The sequence below is a fragment of the Nymphalis io genome, chromosome 29 (genome assembly GCF_905147045.1).
Source record: "Nymphalis io chromosome 29, ilAglIoxx1.1, whole genome shotgun sequence".
NCBI classification, from domain to species: domain Eukaryota; kingdom Metazoa; phylum Arthropoda; class Insecta; order Lepidoptera; family Nymphalidae; genus Nymphalis; species Nymphalis io.
Genome location: NC_065916.1, coordinates 2,954,652 through 2,975,866, shown reverse-complemented (window position 1 = coordinate 2,975,866; position 21,215 = coordinate 2,954,652). Strand labels below are relative to the sequence as shown.

The window sequence follows — 21,215 nt, the reverse complement described above, 5'->3', positions numbered from 1 at the left end:
TCCTTATTAGCAATAATCTACTGTATTTAATCCATAGTATTTTTATGAAAAATTTAAGTTAAAGCTCATTGAATTATATAAAATTATAAAGTATTTAATTGAGTTTATTCAACGATTATCATGAAATTAAGCAGCTAACGCCATCTAGCCAATGCGTGACAACCTAAGTGCTAGACGTCTTACCGACGTTATAGACCTGTTTGACCGTGACAGCAAACGCCATTTTGCTATTATTACAGGAGGTTGCATTAACTTTCGTCAACAATGTAATGTCCGAAGCAAAATGTTTGATGGATTTTAACAGTTTTTGTGATGTGTGAGGTCTATTTTGGCCTATTATAAATAATCTAGGATAATGGAGGATTCCAACGAGGAGGTCAATGTTGTTTCCGGTGAGTCTAGTGCTTTAAAATCGAGCTATATAAAATGAGTGTCCTATGTGCGAGGTCGTGTAATGGTAGCTTTCCCGGTTTCAGAACTCTACTTTTTGATAGCGAAATTTCTCTCCGGCGGCCCGTTGAAAGAAACTGCTAAGGTAAATTAGCTACAATTACTTGTAAATTAATCGAATATATCGTTTAAATAACTAATAACTCGTTTATGTTTCGCAGACTTTACTTAAAGAGTTGGAGAGCGTCGAGGTGAGTTAAAGCTTTTCCTAGTGCCGGGCGTACAGCTTATTGTTTTGGTCGCGAATGCACGTGGTGGCGGCTGTCAAACTCGCTGAAAGTTTACTGTAAAGTTTTAGTGCAATTTTCTCTGTGGCAGGTGCTGCCTAGGCGACTCGACTGGGAGGGCGTCGAGCATCCTCAGTCGTACAATGAATTGGTAAGTTTACAAGTTTTTAGCGCGAAAACTTCTGTTTATTTACTTTTTCTAAGCAGATTAGCGATTAGAAATCTTTGAATTGCTTAAAATTGAAAATATTTTCTGTTTCCTAATTTACACAGAAATGATCGTGAAAATACGGTGGAAAATCGTAAAAAATGTTTTTGCGAAGTTTCTGTTATTATTTTTGAGTATTTAAGCTAATTGCGAAAAAAATGATATATCATGTATTCAATCTCATGATCAGGTAAGTAGGGTCGCAACTGTCCTTGTCTAACATATTGCATAGCTCGTAAGAGTTTTCGGCTGTCTCACTCTAGCGGCCGAAGCAACGTGTAGTCGAGAGACATTAGGCGATGCTTTGCGAATTTTTCCGAAGTGTTATAATCATAGCGGCCACAAAAGGGCGCCAATTTTTAAATTTTTCTATCAATATTATTTGTTAAATATATTATTATAGTATGCTTAAATTAATAATAAACTATATATTTTATTATTATAAACCTATATATATATATATATATATATATATATATATATATATATATATATATATATATGTTTATAATAAACAGGTAGGTAAAATTAACACGGTTAAATAAAAAAAAACATCGTTTGTTCGACAAACAATTTAGTCTATAAAAATAATTTTGAGAAAATATTTACTCGGTGGTAGGCTTTTGTTCAGGCCCGTCTCGGTAGTTACTACCTACTCGTCACATATCCTACCACCAAACAGCAATCTATTGTGCAAACAGCAAAACCAAGTAATGTTCCGGTTCGAAGGGCGAGTGAGCCAGTGTAACTACAAACACAACATCTACGTTACCGTTGTTGCCGGTGTATTCACGATTAATGAAATTAAAGTGGCAACGTAATGCCAGTGGTGACCATTCCCACCACACTACTTGTTTGTCTTCCTTATATTCAATAAAAACAATTAAAAGTCCAATTTCTGCTTTGACTCTAAAACATTAACATAGGTATGTAATGGTTATTTATTTGCAATAAAACTTGTTTCAAGATGGCATCTTATGATTCTAAATTAGGATAATAAGAATTTTTAAATTGTTACAGTTGTTGAGTTCTATCCATTACAAAGAAACATACACGAAATGTTATCTATTTATAATATTATACAGAAGAAGAAGAATAAAGTTATCTGTATTTGTTCAAGATCGAAATACATTATGCCAAATATTATTTAATTTATCTTCTCGTCAATAGATGGCGTTAGATGTATTTTACATCGCGCTATATCAATGTTTTTTTTTGAAAGTACTAAATAAGTTTTTGTAAATCTGTAAAGCGAGAGACCAATTACTCTCTGACCAGCAGTACTAGAGGTTTGCGCCGGAGAAAAAAATGTAACCGGTGTTTTGTCTCCGGTTGTTTAGAATAACCGGAGATTCTCCGGAGATTGACAGAAATAATAGTAAAAGATGAATGTTATGTTGTTGTATGCCAATACAAAAAAGATACCTGTGGAGTCCCCGTGTAAAAATAATGTAACCATACTGTTGCCACTAATTTAAAATAAAAAAAAAACTCTAGCATGAAGTTTACGCATTCGGTTTGTTTTTATTTTATTAAGCTAAAACAGTAAACTTGGGTTTGTACTAATAAAAAAATCTCCGGTTAATACAGTAAAAAACCTGCTTTTACCGGTTTTACCAATCTCCGGTTTTTCTCCGGTGAAAAATTCGCCGGAGCAAAGCACTAAGCAGTACATACTCGGTGGTTTTATTTTGAAGTCTCGCAGTACCAATACTTCCGGGTAACCCCAAACAGTATTAATTTATCAAAATACATTACTGTAATGTGTATTGAGAAACTTACTCTACTTTCACTGGATTATTTGTATATAATATGTAGGCGGATAGACAAATAGGCCTCCTGGTGGTAGAAATATTAAACATTGCTTACATCACCGATGTGCCACCGGCTTTGGGAACTAAGATATTATATCTCGTGTGCCTGTACACTGGCTCACTCACCCTTCAAATCGGAACATATACAATTAAAAAAACGTTATAAAAGAATTACTAAACTATTAAGATAGTTTTAGATTGTTTGTTATTCGATTAGTAAACCTTCAAGTGTAATATATTGATTTCCCAATGGTTTTCCAGGACTCGCAGTACTCGGACGTGTCGTGGCGCCGGCTGGTGTCGGTGTGCGAGCGCGCGCTGCGCCTGGCCCGGTCGGCGCCGGTCGCGCCGCCGCCGGGCGGCCAGCAGCTGGGCGCGCGCCTGTCGCTGCTCAGCGAGTCGCTCGTGAGGGCCAAGCCGCAGTACGCGTCCTACAAGCCGGACCACACGCTCGGTCAGTGAATTGTATATCTTTACTCGGCGGATCCCGTGGCGTTCCTCGTTAAGACGAAAAGGGTACCGCTGGTTATTAAGTGGATATTCCGATGCTAAGGGCGCACTCGGCGCCTAAGACACCGGCGAGTCCCACATACCCCCCCCCCACACTGTTATGCGTTTTTTCAGCGTTAATAAAATAAAAAGAGAAAAAGCACTTTGTGCAAGCCCACCTAGATAGGTACCACCCACTCACCACATATTCCATCGACAAACTTAGCTTCGGTTTGGTTTGAAGGTTGAGTGAGCCAGTGTAACTACAGGCATAGTGGACATAAAATCCATTACCAATAAAGATTGGTTGCACATTGACAATGCGAGGGATGTTTAGAAATTCTTACAACCAACTGCCAACGATATAGGTTGTGTCTAATAGTAAAGTAACCGTAACAGCCTGTGAATGTCCCACTGCTGGGCTAAAGGCCTCCTCTCCTCTTTTTGAGGAGAAGGTTTGGAGCTTATTCCACCACGCTGCTCCAATGCGGGTTGGTGGAATACACATGTGGCAGAATTTCAGTGAAATTAGACACATGCAGGTTTCCTCACGATGTTTTCCTTCACCGTAAAGCACGAGATGAATTATAATCACAAATTAAGCACATGAAAATTCAGTGGTGCTTGCCCGGGTTTGAACCCACGATCATCGGTTAAGATTCACGCCTTCTAAATAATTTCTAAATAATAATTATTCAAATTTTAACTGAATTAGTTCTCCAAAATACATAATAGATGTCAGAATTTGGACTCTGAATCCCTATCATTGAACATTATATACATATAATATTGTATAAGAGTCAAAGCATATGACAATAGTGTTTTATTCTCATCAAGTTGTGTTATTTATTTATTTATAACAACAAAATATTAATATTTATTTTAATTCTTGACACCCAAGACTTGTCAGCTTTTCGGTGCCGCCTCAACATAGACAAACAAACATATAAATAAAAACACATAAATAATAATAAAAAAAAGTAAAACAAAATAATACACAGATGAGCTCTCAATAGACCAAGCAAAACAAATTTTAGATATTGTGTTAAGTATCTCTATTAAAAAAGTCGAGATGGCCCAGTGGTAAGAACGTGTGAATCTTAACCGATGATCGTGGGTTCAAACCCGGGTTAGCACCACTGAATTTTCATGTGCTTAATTTGTGATTATAATTAATGTCGTGCTTTACGGTGAAGGAAAACATCGTGAGGACACCTGCACGTGTCTTATTTCACTGAAATTCTGCCACATGTGTATTCCACCAACAAGCACTGGAGCAGCGTGGTGGAATAAGCTCCAAACCTTCTCCTCGAAAGGTAGAGGAGGCCTTAGCCCAGCAGTGGGACATTCACAAGCTGTTACGATGAAGTATCTCTTTTTATGTGTGAAATGAAACCGTACATGCTAGAATACTGTTCATATACTTAAGCGATGCTAATGCCAAATGTATGATGGGTATGAGACGCGTCCGCCGCGCTACCGGCTAACACGGAGACTGATAAAATAATTATATTTGCGTTATATTGTGGACGCGCCCTAATTGATACATAAAAACGTTGCAATATTTTCGGTGCAATGAACCGTACAGTGTCTAGGCTTTGATTCCTTAGCATCAGATGGCCGGCCCATTTGTTCGTCTACCGACTTATTTAAAATAGAATTAGAATCTATATCTCCATTATTCTGGATTTCTGGTTTTAGGTACTATTTGAAAAAAATTACGTTGATCGGCTTCGCAGTGACGGTGGGAAATCATAACAAACAAACTAATTTTTGCCTTTATAATATACGTTACGATACTAATTACATTATTGACAAAATTTTAATAGACGATGGAATCATCAGTAGTAACGTCTCTGTTATAGTGCGCAAGTTGTTGTCGCGCGAGCTGGGCGCAGGAGGCATCGGCGCGGGGGGAGCGGGCCTGGGCGCCACCGCCACCGCCCCGCGCCCCTTCCCCGTGCGCCTCCTGCGCGGGCTGAGCCTGCAGCGCCGCACGCTGGGCCACCTGTCGGCCGTCTACTGCCTCGCCTTCGATCGCACCGGCCGCTACGTGCTCACGGGCGCCGACGACCTGCTGGTGAAGGTGTGGAGCGCCGTCGACGGGCGCCTGGCGGCCACGCTGCGGGGCGCCGGCGCAGAGATCACGGACGTGTGCGCCTCGCACGACGGCACGCTGCTGGCGTGCGGCTCCGTGGAGCGCCTCGTGCGCGTGTGGTGCCTGGCCACGGGAGCGCCGCGCGCCGTGCTGCACGCGCACGCCGGCACCATCACCTCCGTGCAGTGGGCGCCGCCCGCGCACTCCGAGCTGCGCTGGCTGGCCTCCACGAGCACGGACGGCTCGGTGGCCTTCTGGACGTGCTCGCGCGAGGGGCAGTTCCTCTCGCAGCCGGTGCAGTACGTGGAGCGGCTGCGGCCGGGCCCCTGCCACATGATCTGCGCGGCCTGGTCTGCCGGCGGGGCCTTCCTGGCGGCGGGCTCGGCGGACCAGCGCGTGCGCGTGTACGCGCTGGAGGCGGCCGGCCCGCGCCGCGTGCTGGAGACGCCGGCGCACGCGGACGCCGTGGACTCGCTGGCCTGGGCGCACCGCGGCCTGCGCTTCGTGTCCGGCAGCAAGGACGGCACGGCCGCGCTGTGGACGCTGCACGCCACGCAGTGGCGACACACGCTGCTGCGCGTGCACAACCCGGACGAGCACAAGAAGCTCAAAGTGACCATGGTGTGCTGGGACCGGAGTGACGCGTATGTGATGACGGCCGTATCGGACAGTTCCGTGCGCGTGTGGTGCGCGCGCACGTGCGTGCAGGTGCGCGTGCTGGCCGGTCACCGTGACGAGGCGTACGTGCTCGAGGCGCACCCGACGCTACCGGGCGTGCTGCTGTCGGCGGGCCACGACGGGCAGCTGTTCGTGTGGCATGCGGAGCAGGAGGAGCCGTTGGCGCGCTTCCACAACGTGATCCCCGGCCAGGGGGAGGGCGCGCTATTCGACGCGCGCTGGGCGGCTTGCGGCACGCGCGTGGCCGCCAGCGATTCGCACGGGCACCTGCTGCTGCTGGGGCTCGGCTCCGGCCACACGCGGCTGGCGCGCCTGCCGACTGAGCTATTCTTCCACACGGACTACCGGCCGCTGTCGCGTGACGCGCTTGGTGGCGCGCTGGACGAGCAAACGGACTTGCCGCCGCATCTCATGCCGCCGCCCTTCCTCGTCGACGTCGAGGCGAGTCCCCTGCAGTAGCTCAGTCCGTTTATCTGTCGAGTTATGTCTACTCCTCGATCTAATCGTGCTAACTCACCAGGGCGCGCCGCATCCGCCGGAGTTCCAACGTCTCGTCCCGGGGCGCGAGGCTCTCCCGCTGGAGCAGCTCGTCCCGCGCACGCGGCTGGACGCGATGATCGAGGCGCTGGCCGCCGACCCGCTGACTCCCGGCGTGCACGCCGGCCCCGGCGCGCAAGCGGAGCAGGCGCCGGCGGGGCACGGCGTTTGGCGCGGGGAGGGGGTCCGCCACACGGCGGGCTCCTGGCAGGGGCTGGACGTGCCGCTGAGCACGCGACCCATCGTCGCCCCGCTGCCGGCCTCGGCGCGAGAGGAGCTCGAGAAGGCGAGGTAAGGACTCGCAACTGCAACGACATTAATATTCGAGCGACCCGATCTGCAGGCCGGACGGCTCGTAATGGTGCGCCATGTCCGCAGCACGGAGCTGAACGCGTGGGAGATGTCGTGGTACCGGCGCGAGATGCGGCGCCGGCCCGTCATGATCAGCACGGCGCCCGGCGACGGCCCGCGCCGCCGGCCCGGCCGCCGCCCGCGCGCCGCGCCCCGCGCGCGCCCGCCGCCGCCGCGCACGCAGCCCGTGCGTACACACACACACACACACACACACACACACACACACACACACACACACACACACACACACACACACACACACACACTCGTATAGTAACCTAACTATTACATTACACAGTATGGATTATGTTTTGTATTAATCGACCGAACATCGAACTATGAAAGTTAGGCAAAACGTATTGTATATTATAAAGTGTACGTTTGCAGTTGGCTAGTCTGGTGAAAATGGATTAGGCGATCATGATTGATTCCTAATATCCTTAATGTTAAGGAATCAATCAAGACAGCTGAAAAATCTTATCCTTACTAGAATGGCCAGTACTTCACCTTAATTACATTTGACGACTGCTATTGTATGCTGAAGACATATTGTCCAAGATTACCCACAAATCAAATATGTCTTTGTGTAATTGATTTCCAATTATATGTGATTTCTGTCTCGTTTCAGACGATACGGCTCGAGGAGGAGGTGGTGGACGCGGTCGAGGACAGCGGCAGCGACACGTCGGACGAGTCGGTGCGACTGTCGGGCTCCCGCTCCTCCCGCTCCTCGCGCTCCTCGCACTCCTCCCGCTCGTCTCGCTCCTCACGGTCCTCTCGTTCCCGACACTCGAGCGCTGACGTCACAGACTCAGATAGGTGACTATTACGATTAGCTTGATTTATTACATGGAAATTAATATAACAATCTAAGTACTTATACATAGTAAGTCTAGCAGTTACAGTATTCTATGGATCGTTTCACTATCCGCTGTAAATTGCCAATTAAAATATCTACGGCTATCTTGTTGAAATGCTCTGTCTAATTTTCTACTATGGATTTTGAAGATATAAAGTGTAGAAAAACACTTCATCCCCACCCTTTAAATAAATATTCATAACCTTTCATGATATAATGTTTTGTTATTTCTTTTGTTCTCAGCTCGCATTCCGCAAGCAAGAGCGACAGGTAAAGAATTTTACTATATACTAACTATCTCCCCGGGTTTCGTAAACTGCATACAAAGTCCTATTTCTCCCCTAAAAGTTGTAATTTCCAAGAGCCGCCACTCAATGAATGCTTACGCTATAAAATAATCTTACACCCCAGATTTCAATTTTCAAAACTGTAATTTTAATATTACAATTTCATTTTTATTGTCAAAGTAATTGTTTTGCTGTCGCTGCACATATAATTATCATTACGATGTCGCAGCTCGTCGTCGCAGTACTCGGACTGGCAGGCGGGGCCCGCGCTGGCGCCCCCCGCGCGCGCGCGGCGCCGCCCCGCGCCTACCGCCCGGTAACCGCCGCTCGTATAATACATTATATAGTCGATGGTAAGTGGTCACCAACGCCCATAGACATTGGCATTGTAAGAAATGTCAACCATCGCTTACACAGCCAGTGCGCCACCAAACTTGGGAACTAAAATGTCCTTTGTGCCTGTAATTACACTGGCTCACTCACCGTTCAAACCGGAACACAACAATAGCAAGTACTGCTGTTTTGCGGTAGAATATCTGATGATTGGGTATATACCAATAAGTATATAATATATAACAATTAGTACTCTAATTGGTAGATTTTAAGTCTGCTCATCGTGATATTATGATTCCAAGGCTCTCTGAATACTAATGATCGCCCAGCGGTCGAAATTCAACTAATTTATTTAATTTTTTAAGTTTAAGGTTCTATTCAAGGACTAAATAAAATCACTAACTTCGCGAAGGCTACTCAATTGTAAAACTTGTCTTTTTCAAACAGATTATATAAAATTTAAATATCGAACATGTCCAAAAAATTAAGATTGACATAAGCTTTTTTTGTTTGATTGAAACAAAAAATCGGACGATTATAACACACTTTACACTGCTAGGAGCTGTATATATTAATAAAAAATAAAACATATTTTAGCTAAGTTTCCACCGATAATAACTACACAAAATGACACAGCTAAAAAATTATAACAATAAATGAGATCAATAAATAAATGTGTAGTAAAGAAAAATATATAAATATAATTAATTACTTAACGAAAACTGGTTACATTGACATCCTTAAGGCGAGCAAGTACCTGGCTACCTAAAACATTTCCAATTCTAATATAAAGATCTCTAGTTAGATTAAAGGCAGATATATTTATTTTCAAAAATATATTTATACAAAACTTTTTTATTAAAATAATCTTGTCTCTGCTTACAGATATAGCCCCAGCACAGCGACGGCAAAGCGCAGCGCGGGGGCGGGCGGCGCGGGGGGCGGCGCGGGGAGCGGCGCGGGGGGCGGCGCGGGGAGCAGCGCGGGGGGCGGCGCGGGGGGCGGCGCGGCGGGCGGCGCCGAGCTGCCCGAGGCGTACCGCGTGGGCGAGTGGCTCACCGCCGTGTCGCCCCGCAAGGCGCCCTACCACCCGCAGATGGGAGACCACTGCTTGTACTTTCGCCTGGTGAGCTATTAATAATCCTTATTAACATTAAAATGCGAAAATGAGTTTGTCTATTTGTTTATTTGTAACGATTTCACGTCTTAAATAAAACTTAAAATTTTGCATACACATAGTGAGAAGTACAGAAAAGGACAGAGGGTACCCAATAATCCCCTCCCCCTCCAACACGCGGGTGAAGTCGCAAAGGGAATCTAATCACTAAATATTATAAAACACAGGCCCCCGCCCCGTATCTGTCTATTTTCACCAATGAGCGTAGTGATTCATGAGGGAGGTTTTGTTGATACACCAATTATGTAAAGGTTTTGTGATAATTGACTGAAATGTGACTCGGAGCTTAACTGGAGTGCGCCGCGTAAACCAATAGATTTATATGTAAAGTGACTGCCTGTTAATGTCCCACTGCTGGGCTAAGGCCTCCTCTCCCTTTTGAGAAGGTTTGGAGCACAATTTCAATGAAATTAGACACATGCAGGTTTCCTCGCGATGTTTTCCTTCACTGTTAAGCACGAGCTGATTTATAAACACAAATTAAGCACATGAAAATTCAGTGGGGCTTTCCAGGGTTTGAACCAACGATAATCAGTTAAGAATCACGCTTTATTACTACTGGGCCATCTCGGGTACCCGTGCGAGAGCGAGACGGGTAGCTGGTATTATTAGTTTACTTATGACTATATATTTCATTTTCAGGGTCACCAGCGATATTTCGAGGCGGTGGCTGAGAAGGACCTGTACAAGATACATCCCCGGGACAAACCCTGGGAACGAATGCAGATATATGTGAGTAAAGAAACCGCTTAAATTGTAACATCAATACTAAGATTATAAATGAGAAAGTAAGTCTGTATGTCACGCTTTCATGGCTAAACCACTGAACCGATTTTGATGAAATTCATTACGAAGCAAGCTTGAATCCCAAGAAAGGACAAAGTGTATTTTTTCTAACCTGTCCCCCTAACCGCCCCTAACACGCTTGCCGCCGCGGGCGAGAACTAAGCAAATAAAATACTATACAAATTTCTTTTATTATCAACAAAAAGGTGAATAAATAAGACTAAATAAGGAACTTGGTAAGAATGTTAATAGTGGAATGAGCTCCAAACCTTCTACTCAAACCGAGAGAGGCTTTAGCCCAGCACTGGGACATTTGAACCAGACGGTTATATGTAAGCATTGGGTTTAATATAAACGCAAATAGGACCGTATATAATAACGTCCTGACTGATTTTGGGTATTTTATATGATATCAACATGAAATTATTTATTTGCAAAGTTGTACGTTCATTTTTGATGGTAAAATGGTTAAAATCCCGCCACAACCACCATAAGATGATATGCAAATGCCATATATATGTCTATATAAGCAAAAAAATACATTACATAAAAATTATATATATATTAAAAAATAACTCTCGGGTTTGAAACGATAACTGTTAGGTTTCGCGGATTTAAGGGCTAGGCGATAATTATCCAATATGTCTGGCAGGACTGCGAGGCGGTGAAGGTGGTGGGCATCAAGTACGTGATCAAGCCGCCGCGCGTGGTCAGCCTGAAGCTGTTCCGCGAGCGCGACTCGCGCGCCTTCACCGTGCGCTACCACGACATGCCCGACGTCATCGACTTCCTCGTGCTGCGCCACCACTACGACGCCGCCGTCGCCCGCCACTGGGGCGCCGGGGACAGGTACCACCCGCACGCACATTGACTAATGGCCACTACACTGAAAAAAAGACTGATGACAAATTATTAATTTTTAAATTATGTTATAGGTTCCGATGCATGATCGATGACTCGTGGTGGACGGGGCAGGTCCTGGAGCGCTCGTCGGGCTCCGCCGCCGCCTCCAACTGCAGCGACGCGGAGGCCTGGGCCAATGAGGCCGCTTGTGAGTTACTAGTTTACTTAATAAACAAATTATTAATGTAATGCAAACTTAATTATTGATTTTTGAAAGCGAAGAAATTTTGACGAGCGGTTTGGCGTGGTTGGTGGATGCTTGCCTTTCACGCCGAAGGTTGTGAGTTCGATTTCCACTCAGGACAGACATTTGTGTGCATAAACAAATCTGTTTGTCCTGAGTCTGGGTGTAATTATCTATATAAATATGTATTTACAAAAGAAAAAGCAGTATATGTAGTATTTCAGTTGTCTGGTTTCCATAGTACAAGCTCTGTACAATCTTAATTTGGGATCAGATGGCCATGTTTAAAAATGTCCCAGGATATTATTATTATTATTATTAATTTTGAGAGCACTTCTATTTGCGCACACAGTTGTGCATTATAATGTGTCTGTGCCATTGGCAGTTTTCCCTAGAGATTGCCACCATAGCCGAAGTTGACGAGAGGGTCATATAACATGTATATTTGGTTTATCATTCCAGCTCATTTCCTGTCGCTGCGAGTGCGGTGGGACAACGGCGAGGTGGAGCGTCTCTCGCCCTGGGACCTCGAACCCATCGACCCGGACAGGTGAGGGATGCCTCGATGGCGGGTTTTTTTAAAGAATTCCAAGAGTTTGTGACCATTTTTCCCTTTGTCTTCGTTTCGTTGTATTCTTGTGCCACTAAAACCACTGCCGGCAGTAATGGTACTAATGGCTGTGCCCGCAGACTGCCGTCGGAGCCGGGCGGCGCGGTGGCGGTGCTGGCGCCCGAGCTGCGCGCCGTGCTGGCGCGCGCGCACGACTGGCCGCCGCGCGCCTGCCCGCGCATCGCGCACCACATCTCGCAGGTCGCCGCCGCGCACTCGCTACTCACTCGCTACTCACTCGCTACTCACTCGCTACTCACTCGCTACTCACTCGCTACTCACTCGCTACTCACTCGCTACTCACTCGCTACTCACTCGCTACTCACTCCCTATTCACTCGCTACTCACTCGCTACTCACTTCCGCCGATTGCATTCGTTAAATTACAACTATTGTCTATTCGTTCTCAATGAAAATCAACCGCAAGGCCCCACAAGGCCGCAGACCCGGAGGTCCTGTGTTCGATTACCAGGTCGGGTCGATAAATAGTTATTGGGTTTTTCTGTCAGAAAATTCTCAGTAGCAGCCCGGAGTCTGGTAATTGGAAGTTTGTACACTCCCGTGCCTCGGAAAGCACGTAAAGCCGTTGGTCCCGCGTTTGAACTCTTTCCGGTCGTGTCGGATTGCCGTCCTTTTTTTTTTTTTTTTTTTTTTTTTTTTTTTTTTTTTTTTTTTTTTTTTTTTTTTTTTTTTATAGTAAAGGAAGGCGGACGAGCATATGGGCCACCTGATGGTAAGTGGTCACCAACGCTCTTAGACATTGGCATTGTAAGAAATGTCAACCATCGCTTACATATCCAATGCGCCACCAACCTTGGGAACTAAGATTTTATGTCCCTTGTGCCTGTAATTACACTGGCTCACTCACCCTTCAAACCGGAACACAACAATATCAAGTATTGCTGTTTTGCGGTAGAATATCTGATGAGTGGGTGGTACCTACCCAGACGAGCTTGCACAAAGCCCTACCACCACCAGTAGTCCTATCGGATTATAAGAGTTAGGGAATAGAGAGCGCACCTGTGTTTGCGCACACACTTGTGCACTATAATCTCCTGCTTAGTTGGCTAATCTCCCTAGAGATTAGCCACCGTGGCCGAAATCGGCCTGGAGGACATTATTATCATTATAATATTATTTTAAAAATGTGCCTATTTTTTATCATAATATTTAAATAAAAACATTTAAAAAATATATGTAAATTATATAACTTAAGAGTAATTTAAAAATCCAACGACACACATTGAAAACATTAAACACAACACAAGTCGCGCCAATAATTAATTAATTACTTTACCTCCAATTTATCTCGAAGTGATCATCACTTAATATGACTGTTACCGTTGCAGGTGATGTCACTGTCGGTGGCGGAGCCGTTCGTGGCGCCGGTGGACCTGCAGCTGTACCCGAGCTACGCGCTGGTGGTGCCGTACCCCGTCGATCTAGCCACCATTCGCGCTCGCTTTGAAAATCTGGTTCGTTGTCATTAACGTTTTTTTTTACTAACTGTACCCTCGTGTCGTATCAATTACATATTATTTATATTTTTCTGCTATCAATATAAAATAGCTTAGAGAAGATTTGATATATTTTTTTATTAAGGTTAGTTACGTTCAATACATGATGCGCCCGCGTTATATGATAGCGTCGCTATCCGTACTAAGCGGTTCCGAGTCGAGGCGCATGGGGTAACGGCTAGTAATGTGGTATCCCTCGTCCAGTTCTACCGGCGGCCGGCGGCGGCTCAGTTCGACGCGCGCTGGCTGGCGTCCAACGCGGAGCGGTTCAACGAGCCGCATTCACCCATCGTGCGGCAGGCGAGGCTCGTCACCGACCTGCTGCTGTACATCATCAGGTGCGTCACGGAGTCGAAGATGTCTCGTCTCGGATGCAATTGTGACAACACACAGAGCCCAGATTTTACTACCATAATATAGTTTTTTTTATGTAATAACTAGGCGGATTGGCAAACGGGCCTCTTAATGGTAAGTGGTCACCACCGCCCATAGACATTGCCAATGCGCCGAAAACCTTGGGAACTAAGATATTATGTCCCTTGTGTCTGTACACTGGCTCACTCACCCTTCAAACCGGAACACAACAATACTCAATATTGCCGTTTGGCGGTAGAATATCTGATGAGTGGGTGGTACCTCCCCAGACGAGCTTGCAGAAAGCCCTACCACATTTTTAATTTTTATTTAATATTATTTGATATGTTATCGCTACTGTTTTGCGACAGCCAGCGACATTTTGTCAATAATTTTGACATATAATTTTCTTAATCGTCATTACAGCAATTGGGAGACTGTGGATGTGGTGGCGCAGTACCACGCGCTGGCTGCCTCCTATCAGTCTTCGGATGATGAAGTTGTCGATAAGGTGAGTGGTTTTACTGGTATTTAAATTTAATATTATTATTATCACCGTCGTCGACATTGACGTCATCAACAACACGTTAGCCATCATTATTTCGTTATCGTCGTTATCATTGAACCCAGGTACTGAATATATGTGTATATATTCGCAGAAGCAGCGCCGCGCGAGCCGCACGCGGGCGGGCGGCGCGGGCGGCGCGGGGGGCGCGGGGGGCGCGGGCGGCGACTGGCGCGCGGTGTGCGCGGGGCTGCTGCGCGAGCTGTACGCGTCGGCCGACGCCGAGCCGTTCCGGGAGCCCGTGTCGTCGTCGCAGGTCCCCGGTTAGTGCCTAGCCCGTGAGCGTGGTCGCCCCTTCCCGACGTCGTACTGACCGGCGCGTGTGTCGCCAGACTACTTCGCGGTGGTGTCGCGGCCCATGGACCTGGGCACGGTGCGGCGGCGGCTGGCGTGCGGGCGGTACGCGCGCGCCGCGCAGGTCGCCGCCGACGTCAGGCTGGTGTTCGCCAACAGCCGGCTGTACAACACCAACAAGCGCAGTCGGGTGAGATGCGATTACATATTCTGATATGATAAGTAATAATTCAATTGTATTTGAGTATTGTTTAGTGGTCGGAAAAGAGTAGCTCCCGGCTTTATAAACGTCGTTAAGCGTCAGTAGTTAAACAATGCTCTGTCTTTTTCTTTTGAATGTCAAATGTGTAAGTGAAAGAAGGGAAGTGTTTAACTAAACAGTCTCTTAGAAACGTTTACAATTAGGGCCGTGACTTTCTTGCTGTTTTTTCTTTAAATTAATTTCTTAAAATGACATAACAATCACATCAATAACATAATGAAGACTGAAGAAATCGCTTCGAGCTTTGGGTGCTTATATCGCTGGTTAAAAACCTACTCAATAGAATAATGACGCAAATTAGCCTTAATTATGTGTTATATTTCAAAACTCATCAGATCTATTCGATGACTGTGCGTCTGTCGTCGTTATTCGAGGCGCTGTGGGCGCGCTTGCCTGTCGAGTTGCACAGCACGCGCACGCGCAGAGCACGCCGCGCGCACGCTCGCACGCACGCACGCACGCACCCACGCCCACGCCCGCACGCACGCGCACGGACGCGACAGGCCGCCGTTGAGGCGCAATGTGAGTCACGTTATATGAGGAACATAACATGCTTTAAACAGTAATATTAAATGATTAAAATTTGAATGCATCATTATTGAATTAAATATTAATTATAGTTCATTACTAATTATTAGGGTAGCGAGATGGTCCTGTGGTAAGAACGCGTGAATCTTAAACGATGACCGTGGGTTCAAACCCGGGCAAGCACCTCTGAATTTTCATTTGCTTAATTTTTGTTTATAATTCATCTCGTGCTTTTCGGTGAAGGAAAACATCGTGAGGAAACCTGCATGTGTCTAATTTCATCGAAATTCTGCCACATGTGTATTCCACCAACCCGTATTGGAGTAGCGTGGTGGAATAAGCTCCAAACCTTCTCCTCAAAAAGGGAGAGGAGGCCTTAGCCCAGCAGTGGGACATTCACAGGCTGTTACGTAGTAGTTAGTTATATTGTAAATTAAGATATTAATCGAGAACTAAAATAGATATAGAATAGGAAGGCGGCCGAGCTTATGGGCCACCTGATGGTAAGTGGTCACCAACGCCCTTAGACATTGGCATCGTAAGAAATGTTAACCATCGCTTACATCACCAATGCGCCACCAACCTTGGGAACTAATGTTATGTCCCTTGTGCCTGTAATTACACTGGCTCACTCACCCTTCAAACCGGAACACAACAATAACAAAAACTGCTGTTTTGCGGTGGAATATCTGATGAGTGGGTGGTACCTACCCAGACGAGCTTGCACAAAGCTCTACCACCAGTAACTCTCTCTCGATCTCTAACAATGATATCGCGTATATTAGTTATCAATAAGTATACCGTGTAACGTGCCACAGCGGGCGCATCCGCAGCGCGCGCGTCGTCGGCGAGCTCAGCGCACACGCACGACTCGTGGGACAGCGACGCACCGCTCACGTCGCACAGGAAAGGTACATATCATTATAATAATTTTCACCTCAGAATGTATATTTGGTTATATATTATGGCAATATATTTATATAGTCATGCTGATTTTAAAATATATAGGAATTCAGACGACAATCGTCCAAGGAGTCAGGATCGTCTCACATTATTAATATTTCACAGGCAAAGGTGTTGGCAAGAAGAGCAAGAGCGCAGCATCCGCGTCCTCCAGCAGTAGAGCTCCTCCCGGTAAATGAATATAGTATATAACATAATTGTACCACTCATCATAGGTACGGATAAAAAATAGGAATATACATATGGCGACTCATTGAGCCTCTACCGGTGTAACGGTACCAGTTACAGTATTTTTCTTGTGTACCGATAAGGCGGCAAGCACATCCGGCTCGAAGGACCAAATTTATCCTCACGACCCAAAAAAAATTTAGTTAAACTTGTTTCAATTTTATGGTAAATTTTATAACACAAAACAAAAGGTTGAAACCCTATAACCTATGCGGCGAACGAAACGTTAGCGCGATTCATCGCCAGAACATATTTTTCCCGAAGTATACAAATTTTAGTACGTTTTTTTATTAGTTAATTTACTTCAATCATAATTATTTTGTTAAATGCTGTGTTGTCCCAACAGATTTATTGTACTGGCATTAATTTATATTGTATGTGACGTGCAGAGAGCCTGCCTGCTACGAGTAACGGCGTCGCGTCAGAAGCGGAAGCGGAGGCGGTAGCGGGCGAACGATCCGCAGACGACAGCAGCGAACACTCGCGGATAGAGGTGACGTACTAACTACTATATATACAAAAGGAAAATGTCCTTTTTTATATTATTGAAAATAGGTGGGTTGGGCAGGTAGGCATCCTGATAGAAAGTGGCCACTACCGTCCATAGACCTCGGCTGCAAGAAATATTAGTTATGCTTTATCGCCATCCCTTGTACCTGTGGCTACGCTGGTTCACTCACCTTTCTAACCGGAACCCAGCAATACTAAATATTTCCGTTACTTATAATCGTTAAGTGATATAATAATATATAATGATCTGATTATTTAATGCGACTTCGTAAGGTGGTGGAAGAGGAACTCGTGGAGGATGAGGTGGAGCTGGAGTACGAACCCCCACCCACCAGCACACGGCACCCACAGCCGGTATGTGTTAACGTCGTAGATATATTCAGGATAGTTTCTACAAAGCTCGCTATCCATCTACAAATATACGTCGAAGGAATAGTACAGTCAGCAAAAAACACATATATTAAAAAATCTTATAAAACGTGGAATAGAATCCTTTTCTGAATTATTTGAATTAACATAAAATTACCGATCGGTAACAAATTAGTACTGTGTTGAATATATCACCAAGTGGTACGGTGTGCAGCGTCGCCGGCCGCGCACGCTGCGCGCGGCGGCGAGCGCGGAGCGGCGCAAGCGCCGGCGGGCGCGCAGCTCCGCCAGCAGCGCCGCCTCGCGCAAACACAAGCGGTACGTATTCACCAACTCCTGTAGTTCCCCCGCGCCCCTTTTTACTTATATTTTGAGGTATGATTATACTTAAGGTTTAGGTCCAAGTCAACCAAATAATTGTATCGATACACTTTACCTCTAGCTTTTTTAACTTAGTTTTAAAGTTAAATGGTCCTACTGGGTAGAGAAACGTCATATTTTTGAACTACGAATATTTAAAACCTCTTCAACCACTGCTCAAATTCGGGCTGAAATTTATAGAAAAAAAATGATGACTTATTTCCAGGGTACGCGAACGCTTCTCGGAGGGCAGTTGGTCGTCGTCGTCGTCGGGCTCCGGATCGGGCTCGGGTTCCGGCTCCGGCTCGGGCTCCGGTCGGCGGCGCTACGAGTCGGACCGCTCCTACCGGCCGGCCGCCTACTCCACGGACGACGACGCGCCGCTGCTGCTCTACCGGTGACGTATCCTCTACTCTGTATTGATGGGGCTTTGGACGCGCTCATCCATTGAGTGCGGCGACATTTGACTATATAAGCGAGATTCCGAGGACTTTACGTGTTCTTCGAGGCATGTGTGATTGCCAAATTCTAGACTCCGGACTTACTTTGCTTTTTTATTAACATTTAAAGATAAAAGCTCATACGAGTATATTATATGTAATTACTTGTAACAAGCTTGCATCCCTCATTTAACCCATAGGTAGGCTATGAATATTGTCCAGTGAAAGTCCTTTCTTAATACTCGCCCACCTCGCCCACGCTTCATAAGGAATTCCCGTGTAACCCAAACTGTCACCCTATTAGACTCAATAGTTTAGGATTTGTTTTATGACACTCAGTATTTATTAAGTAAATAAAATTAGTAGATAGGCAAATTTCATATTGAGACTTATAAATAAGAAACAAACTGTTTCTCCTTAATACAGGTTGTACAGCAATCTAGCTAGGAGATCAGCAGCTCATCAGAATATTTGTAAAATTTGTATCGTAAATAAATTCTATATGCTCTGCAGTAACAGCCTGTTAGTGTCCCACTGCTGGGCTAAAGCCTCCTCTCCCTTTTGAGGAGAAGGTTTGGAGCACAATTTCAATGAAATTAGACACATGCAGGTTTCCTCACGATGTTTTCCTTCACCGTCGAGCACGAGATGAATTATAAACACAAATCAAGCACATGAAAATTCAGTGGTGCTTGCCCGGGCTTTGAACTCCGATCATCGGTTAGGATTCACGCGTTCTAACCACTAGGCCATCTCGGCTTTTGTTTTATGCAAATAATTGTACGCAATACTAGACTTATTGATGCCAATTAACTTTGCTTTATAAACTTATTTATAATATATTTTGTTCACAGACAACGTCAGGCTGAGGAGGTCCAAGCGGGGCCATCTCGCGTCACATTCAACTCGCACAGGGTATGTCCACATACGGTCATATAGAGCTAGAGAATCGTGGTGGTGACACTGGGTCTGAATATCTGCATAAATAGATATAGACTAAAAAAACAGTTTATCGATCGTTTGGTAGCTATTGACGAGCTTTAGTAAAATGTGAAGAAATATGTGATTATTTATGTCCTCAAAATTTTGATAATGACTATGGTCGAATGCGGTACATTTAACCATTGTTATTATTAAAATTTTGGTGGACAGTTGGTGGTAGTTGTATTAATTTTTTGTTGTATAAGCAAGTGTTCATTCAAAAACGATCAGCGGGTTACACTAATGCGTTCGATATGTCCACAGAGTGGCGGCGTGTCGCTACGACGACGCGGTAGCCCGCGACGGTACAACGAAGACAGCGAGGACGACTCCGTGGCCGCCATCAGCAAGCGCCTGCCGCACCACCACCGCCACCACCAGCAGCAGCAGCGCGCGTTAGCCCGGCGGCGACACCACGCTCAGGTACCGCGCCGCCCCCCTCCCCACGCAGCAGCTCTCCACCACCACGACACTAATGCGTTTCGTCCACAGGGGCCGGCGACGGGAGCGGCGGGTGCGGCCGCCAGCGACCACAACTACTTCAACGGTCACGCGCAGCACAACGGTACTCATCACCATCTTAGAGCCAGATTGTGACGCCGGTCGAACGGCTAGCTCGAAAGCTATTGAACGAATTTTTAAATTACGCGAAGGCTAAAAAATTTTCATTGCTCGGGTAAGAAGAATTCATTTAGTTCGTTTCTATTGATATTCGATAAGGGCGCGGGGGGATCGCTCCCCCCCGTCGACCCTCCGTCGAAATGTAGAAGCCTCTGTTTTTCCAAATTATTTATCTAAAACGTACGAAACCATTCTGTCCAACCGAGCCGCCCGCGCCGCCCGCGCCCCACGAGGACGTCGGGTACGACGATATCAACATTTGTCTGTCCTCAACGTTTTAGTTTTCGTTTCACTCGAATGAATGTTCGCACTCGCCGCCCGCGCCGCCCGCTGGCCGCCCGCTAGCCGCCCGGCCTGTAGCCCGTGTGTCCGCAGGCGCGTCGTCCGGCGCGTCCGGCGCGTCCGGCGCGTCCGGCGCCGGGCCGGTGTCCATCTCGTCGCGCGGGCGCGTGCGCAAGCTGACGGCCAAGGCGCGCGGCCTGCTGCGCCGCTGACGCTCGCCGGCCGCCGCGCGACGCGTGGCGCGCCTCGTGGCGGCCGCGCGCCGCCTGCTGCGCCGCTGGCCGCCCCCCGCGCGCCCCGCGCGCCCCGCGCGCCCCGCGCCCCGGCCGGGCCGCTCGCGTGCCCGCGTGTAGTTCTAAGGGATAATGTCGATCACTGCCGATTTTACACGCGCAGTTATTGCAATGAAAGTGATCGGATGAACGATATGAAGAGCTGCGGCGGTTTATGTCGTCTCTCGTCAGCGATTTTGTGAAGTTGTCGGTGACGTTCTAAAGAGTTGCGAACGCGTGGGGTTCCGACCCGATTTGTACAAATGTTAGTATGTGTTCGAAATTAAAATAATGTTTTGATAAATGTTTATTATGTGTCGAACGATTTGATTATTGAATGTCCCGAATTGCCACAGATAATATTGCAATGTGAAATATAGATCAATCTACTAGTTCAATTTTAGTTTAGTAATTTTATTTAGTTTGAATTATTTTTTATTTTCTTTTTGGCGGGAGTGCGTTTAGAATTATATAGATATTTGTTTAACGAGAATTAATACAGCTTTTTAAACAAATATAAATAATAACATTGTACGCCCTCCAGTTTAGCTTATAATCGGAGTGGGGATAAATACACACTTTGAAACTTTACTCTTACCGTACCCAATTTTTTTAAAACGATTAGAATTTTTAATAGGAACACGATTATGATTACCGAGTGCTTACAATAATCACA

At 46.0% G+C, this 21,215-nt stretch overlaps 1 protein-coding gene across 1 annotated transcript; it reads left to right on the top strand.

Moving 5' to 3' along the window:
• The first annotated feature begins 239 nt into the window (after positions 1–239).
• On the top strand, positions 240–20,479 carry LOC126779708 (bromodomain and WD repeat-containing protein 1). The gene is made up of 33 exons (XM_050503869.1): positions 240–392; positions 477–535; positions 612–641; positions 769–828; positions 2,961–3,153; positions 5,054–6,405; positions 6,485–6,792; positions 6,880–7,039; positions 7,499–7,674; positions 7,958–7,984; positions 8,231–8,317; positions 9,253–9,460; positions 10,154–10,243; positions 10,950–11,146; positions 11,233–11,348; positions 11,847–11,934; positions 12,075–12,195; positions 13,343–13,468; positions 13,715–13,848; positions 14,291–14,375; positions 14,524–14,692; positions 14,762–14,913; positions 15,321–15,507; positions 16,332–16,424; positions 16,582–16,647; positions 17,094–17,197; positions 17,488–17,568; positions 17,798–17,901; positions 18,170–18,340; positions 19,238–19,298; positions 19,629–19,787; positions 19,857–19,929; positions 20,361–20,479. Exons 1-33 carry the CDS (start codon positions 356–358, stop codon positions 20,477–20,479), a joined length of 5,193 nt encoding a protein of 1,730 aa, XP_050359826.1. The 5' UTR covers positions 240–355.
• Positions 20,480–21,215: the final 736 nt, after the last annotated feature.

Coding starts and splice junctions, on each gene's coding strand:
- LOC126779708 (XM_050503869.1), top strand. CDS start 356: ATGGAGGATTCCAACGAGGAGGTCAATGTTGTTTCCG. Junction 11,935..12,074: donor GAACCCATCGACCCGGACAG/GTGAGGGATGCC, acceptor CTGTGCCCGCAG/ACTGCCGTCGGAGCCGGGCG. Junction 18,341..19,237: donor GCGCCGCTGCTGCTCTACCG/GTGACGTATCCT, acceptor TTTTGTTCACAG/ACAACGTCAGGCTGAGGAGG.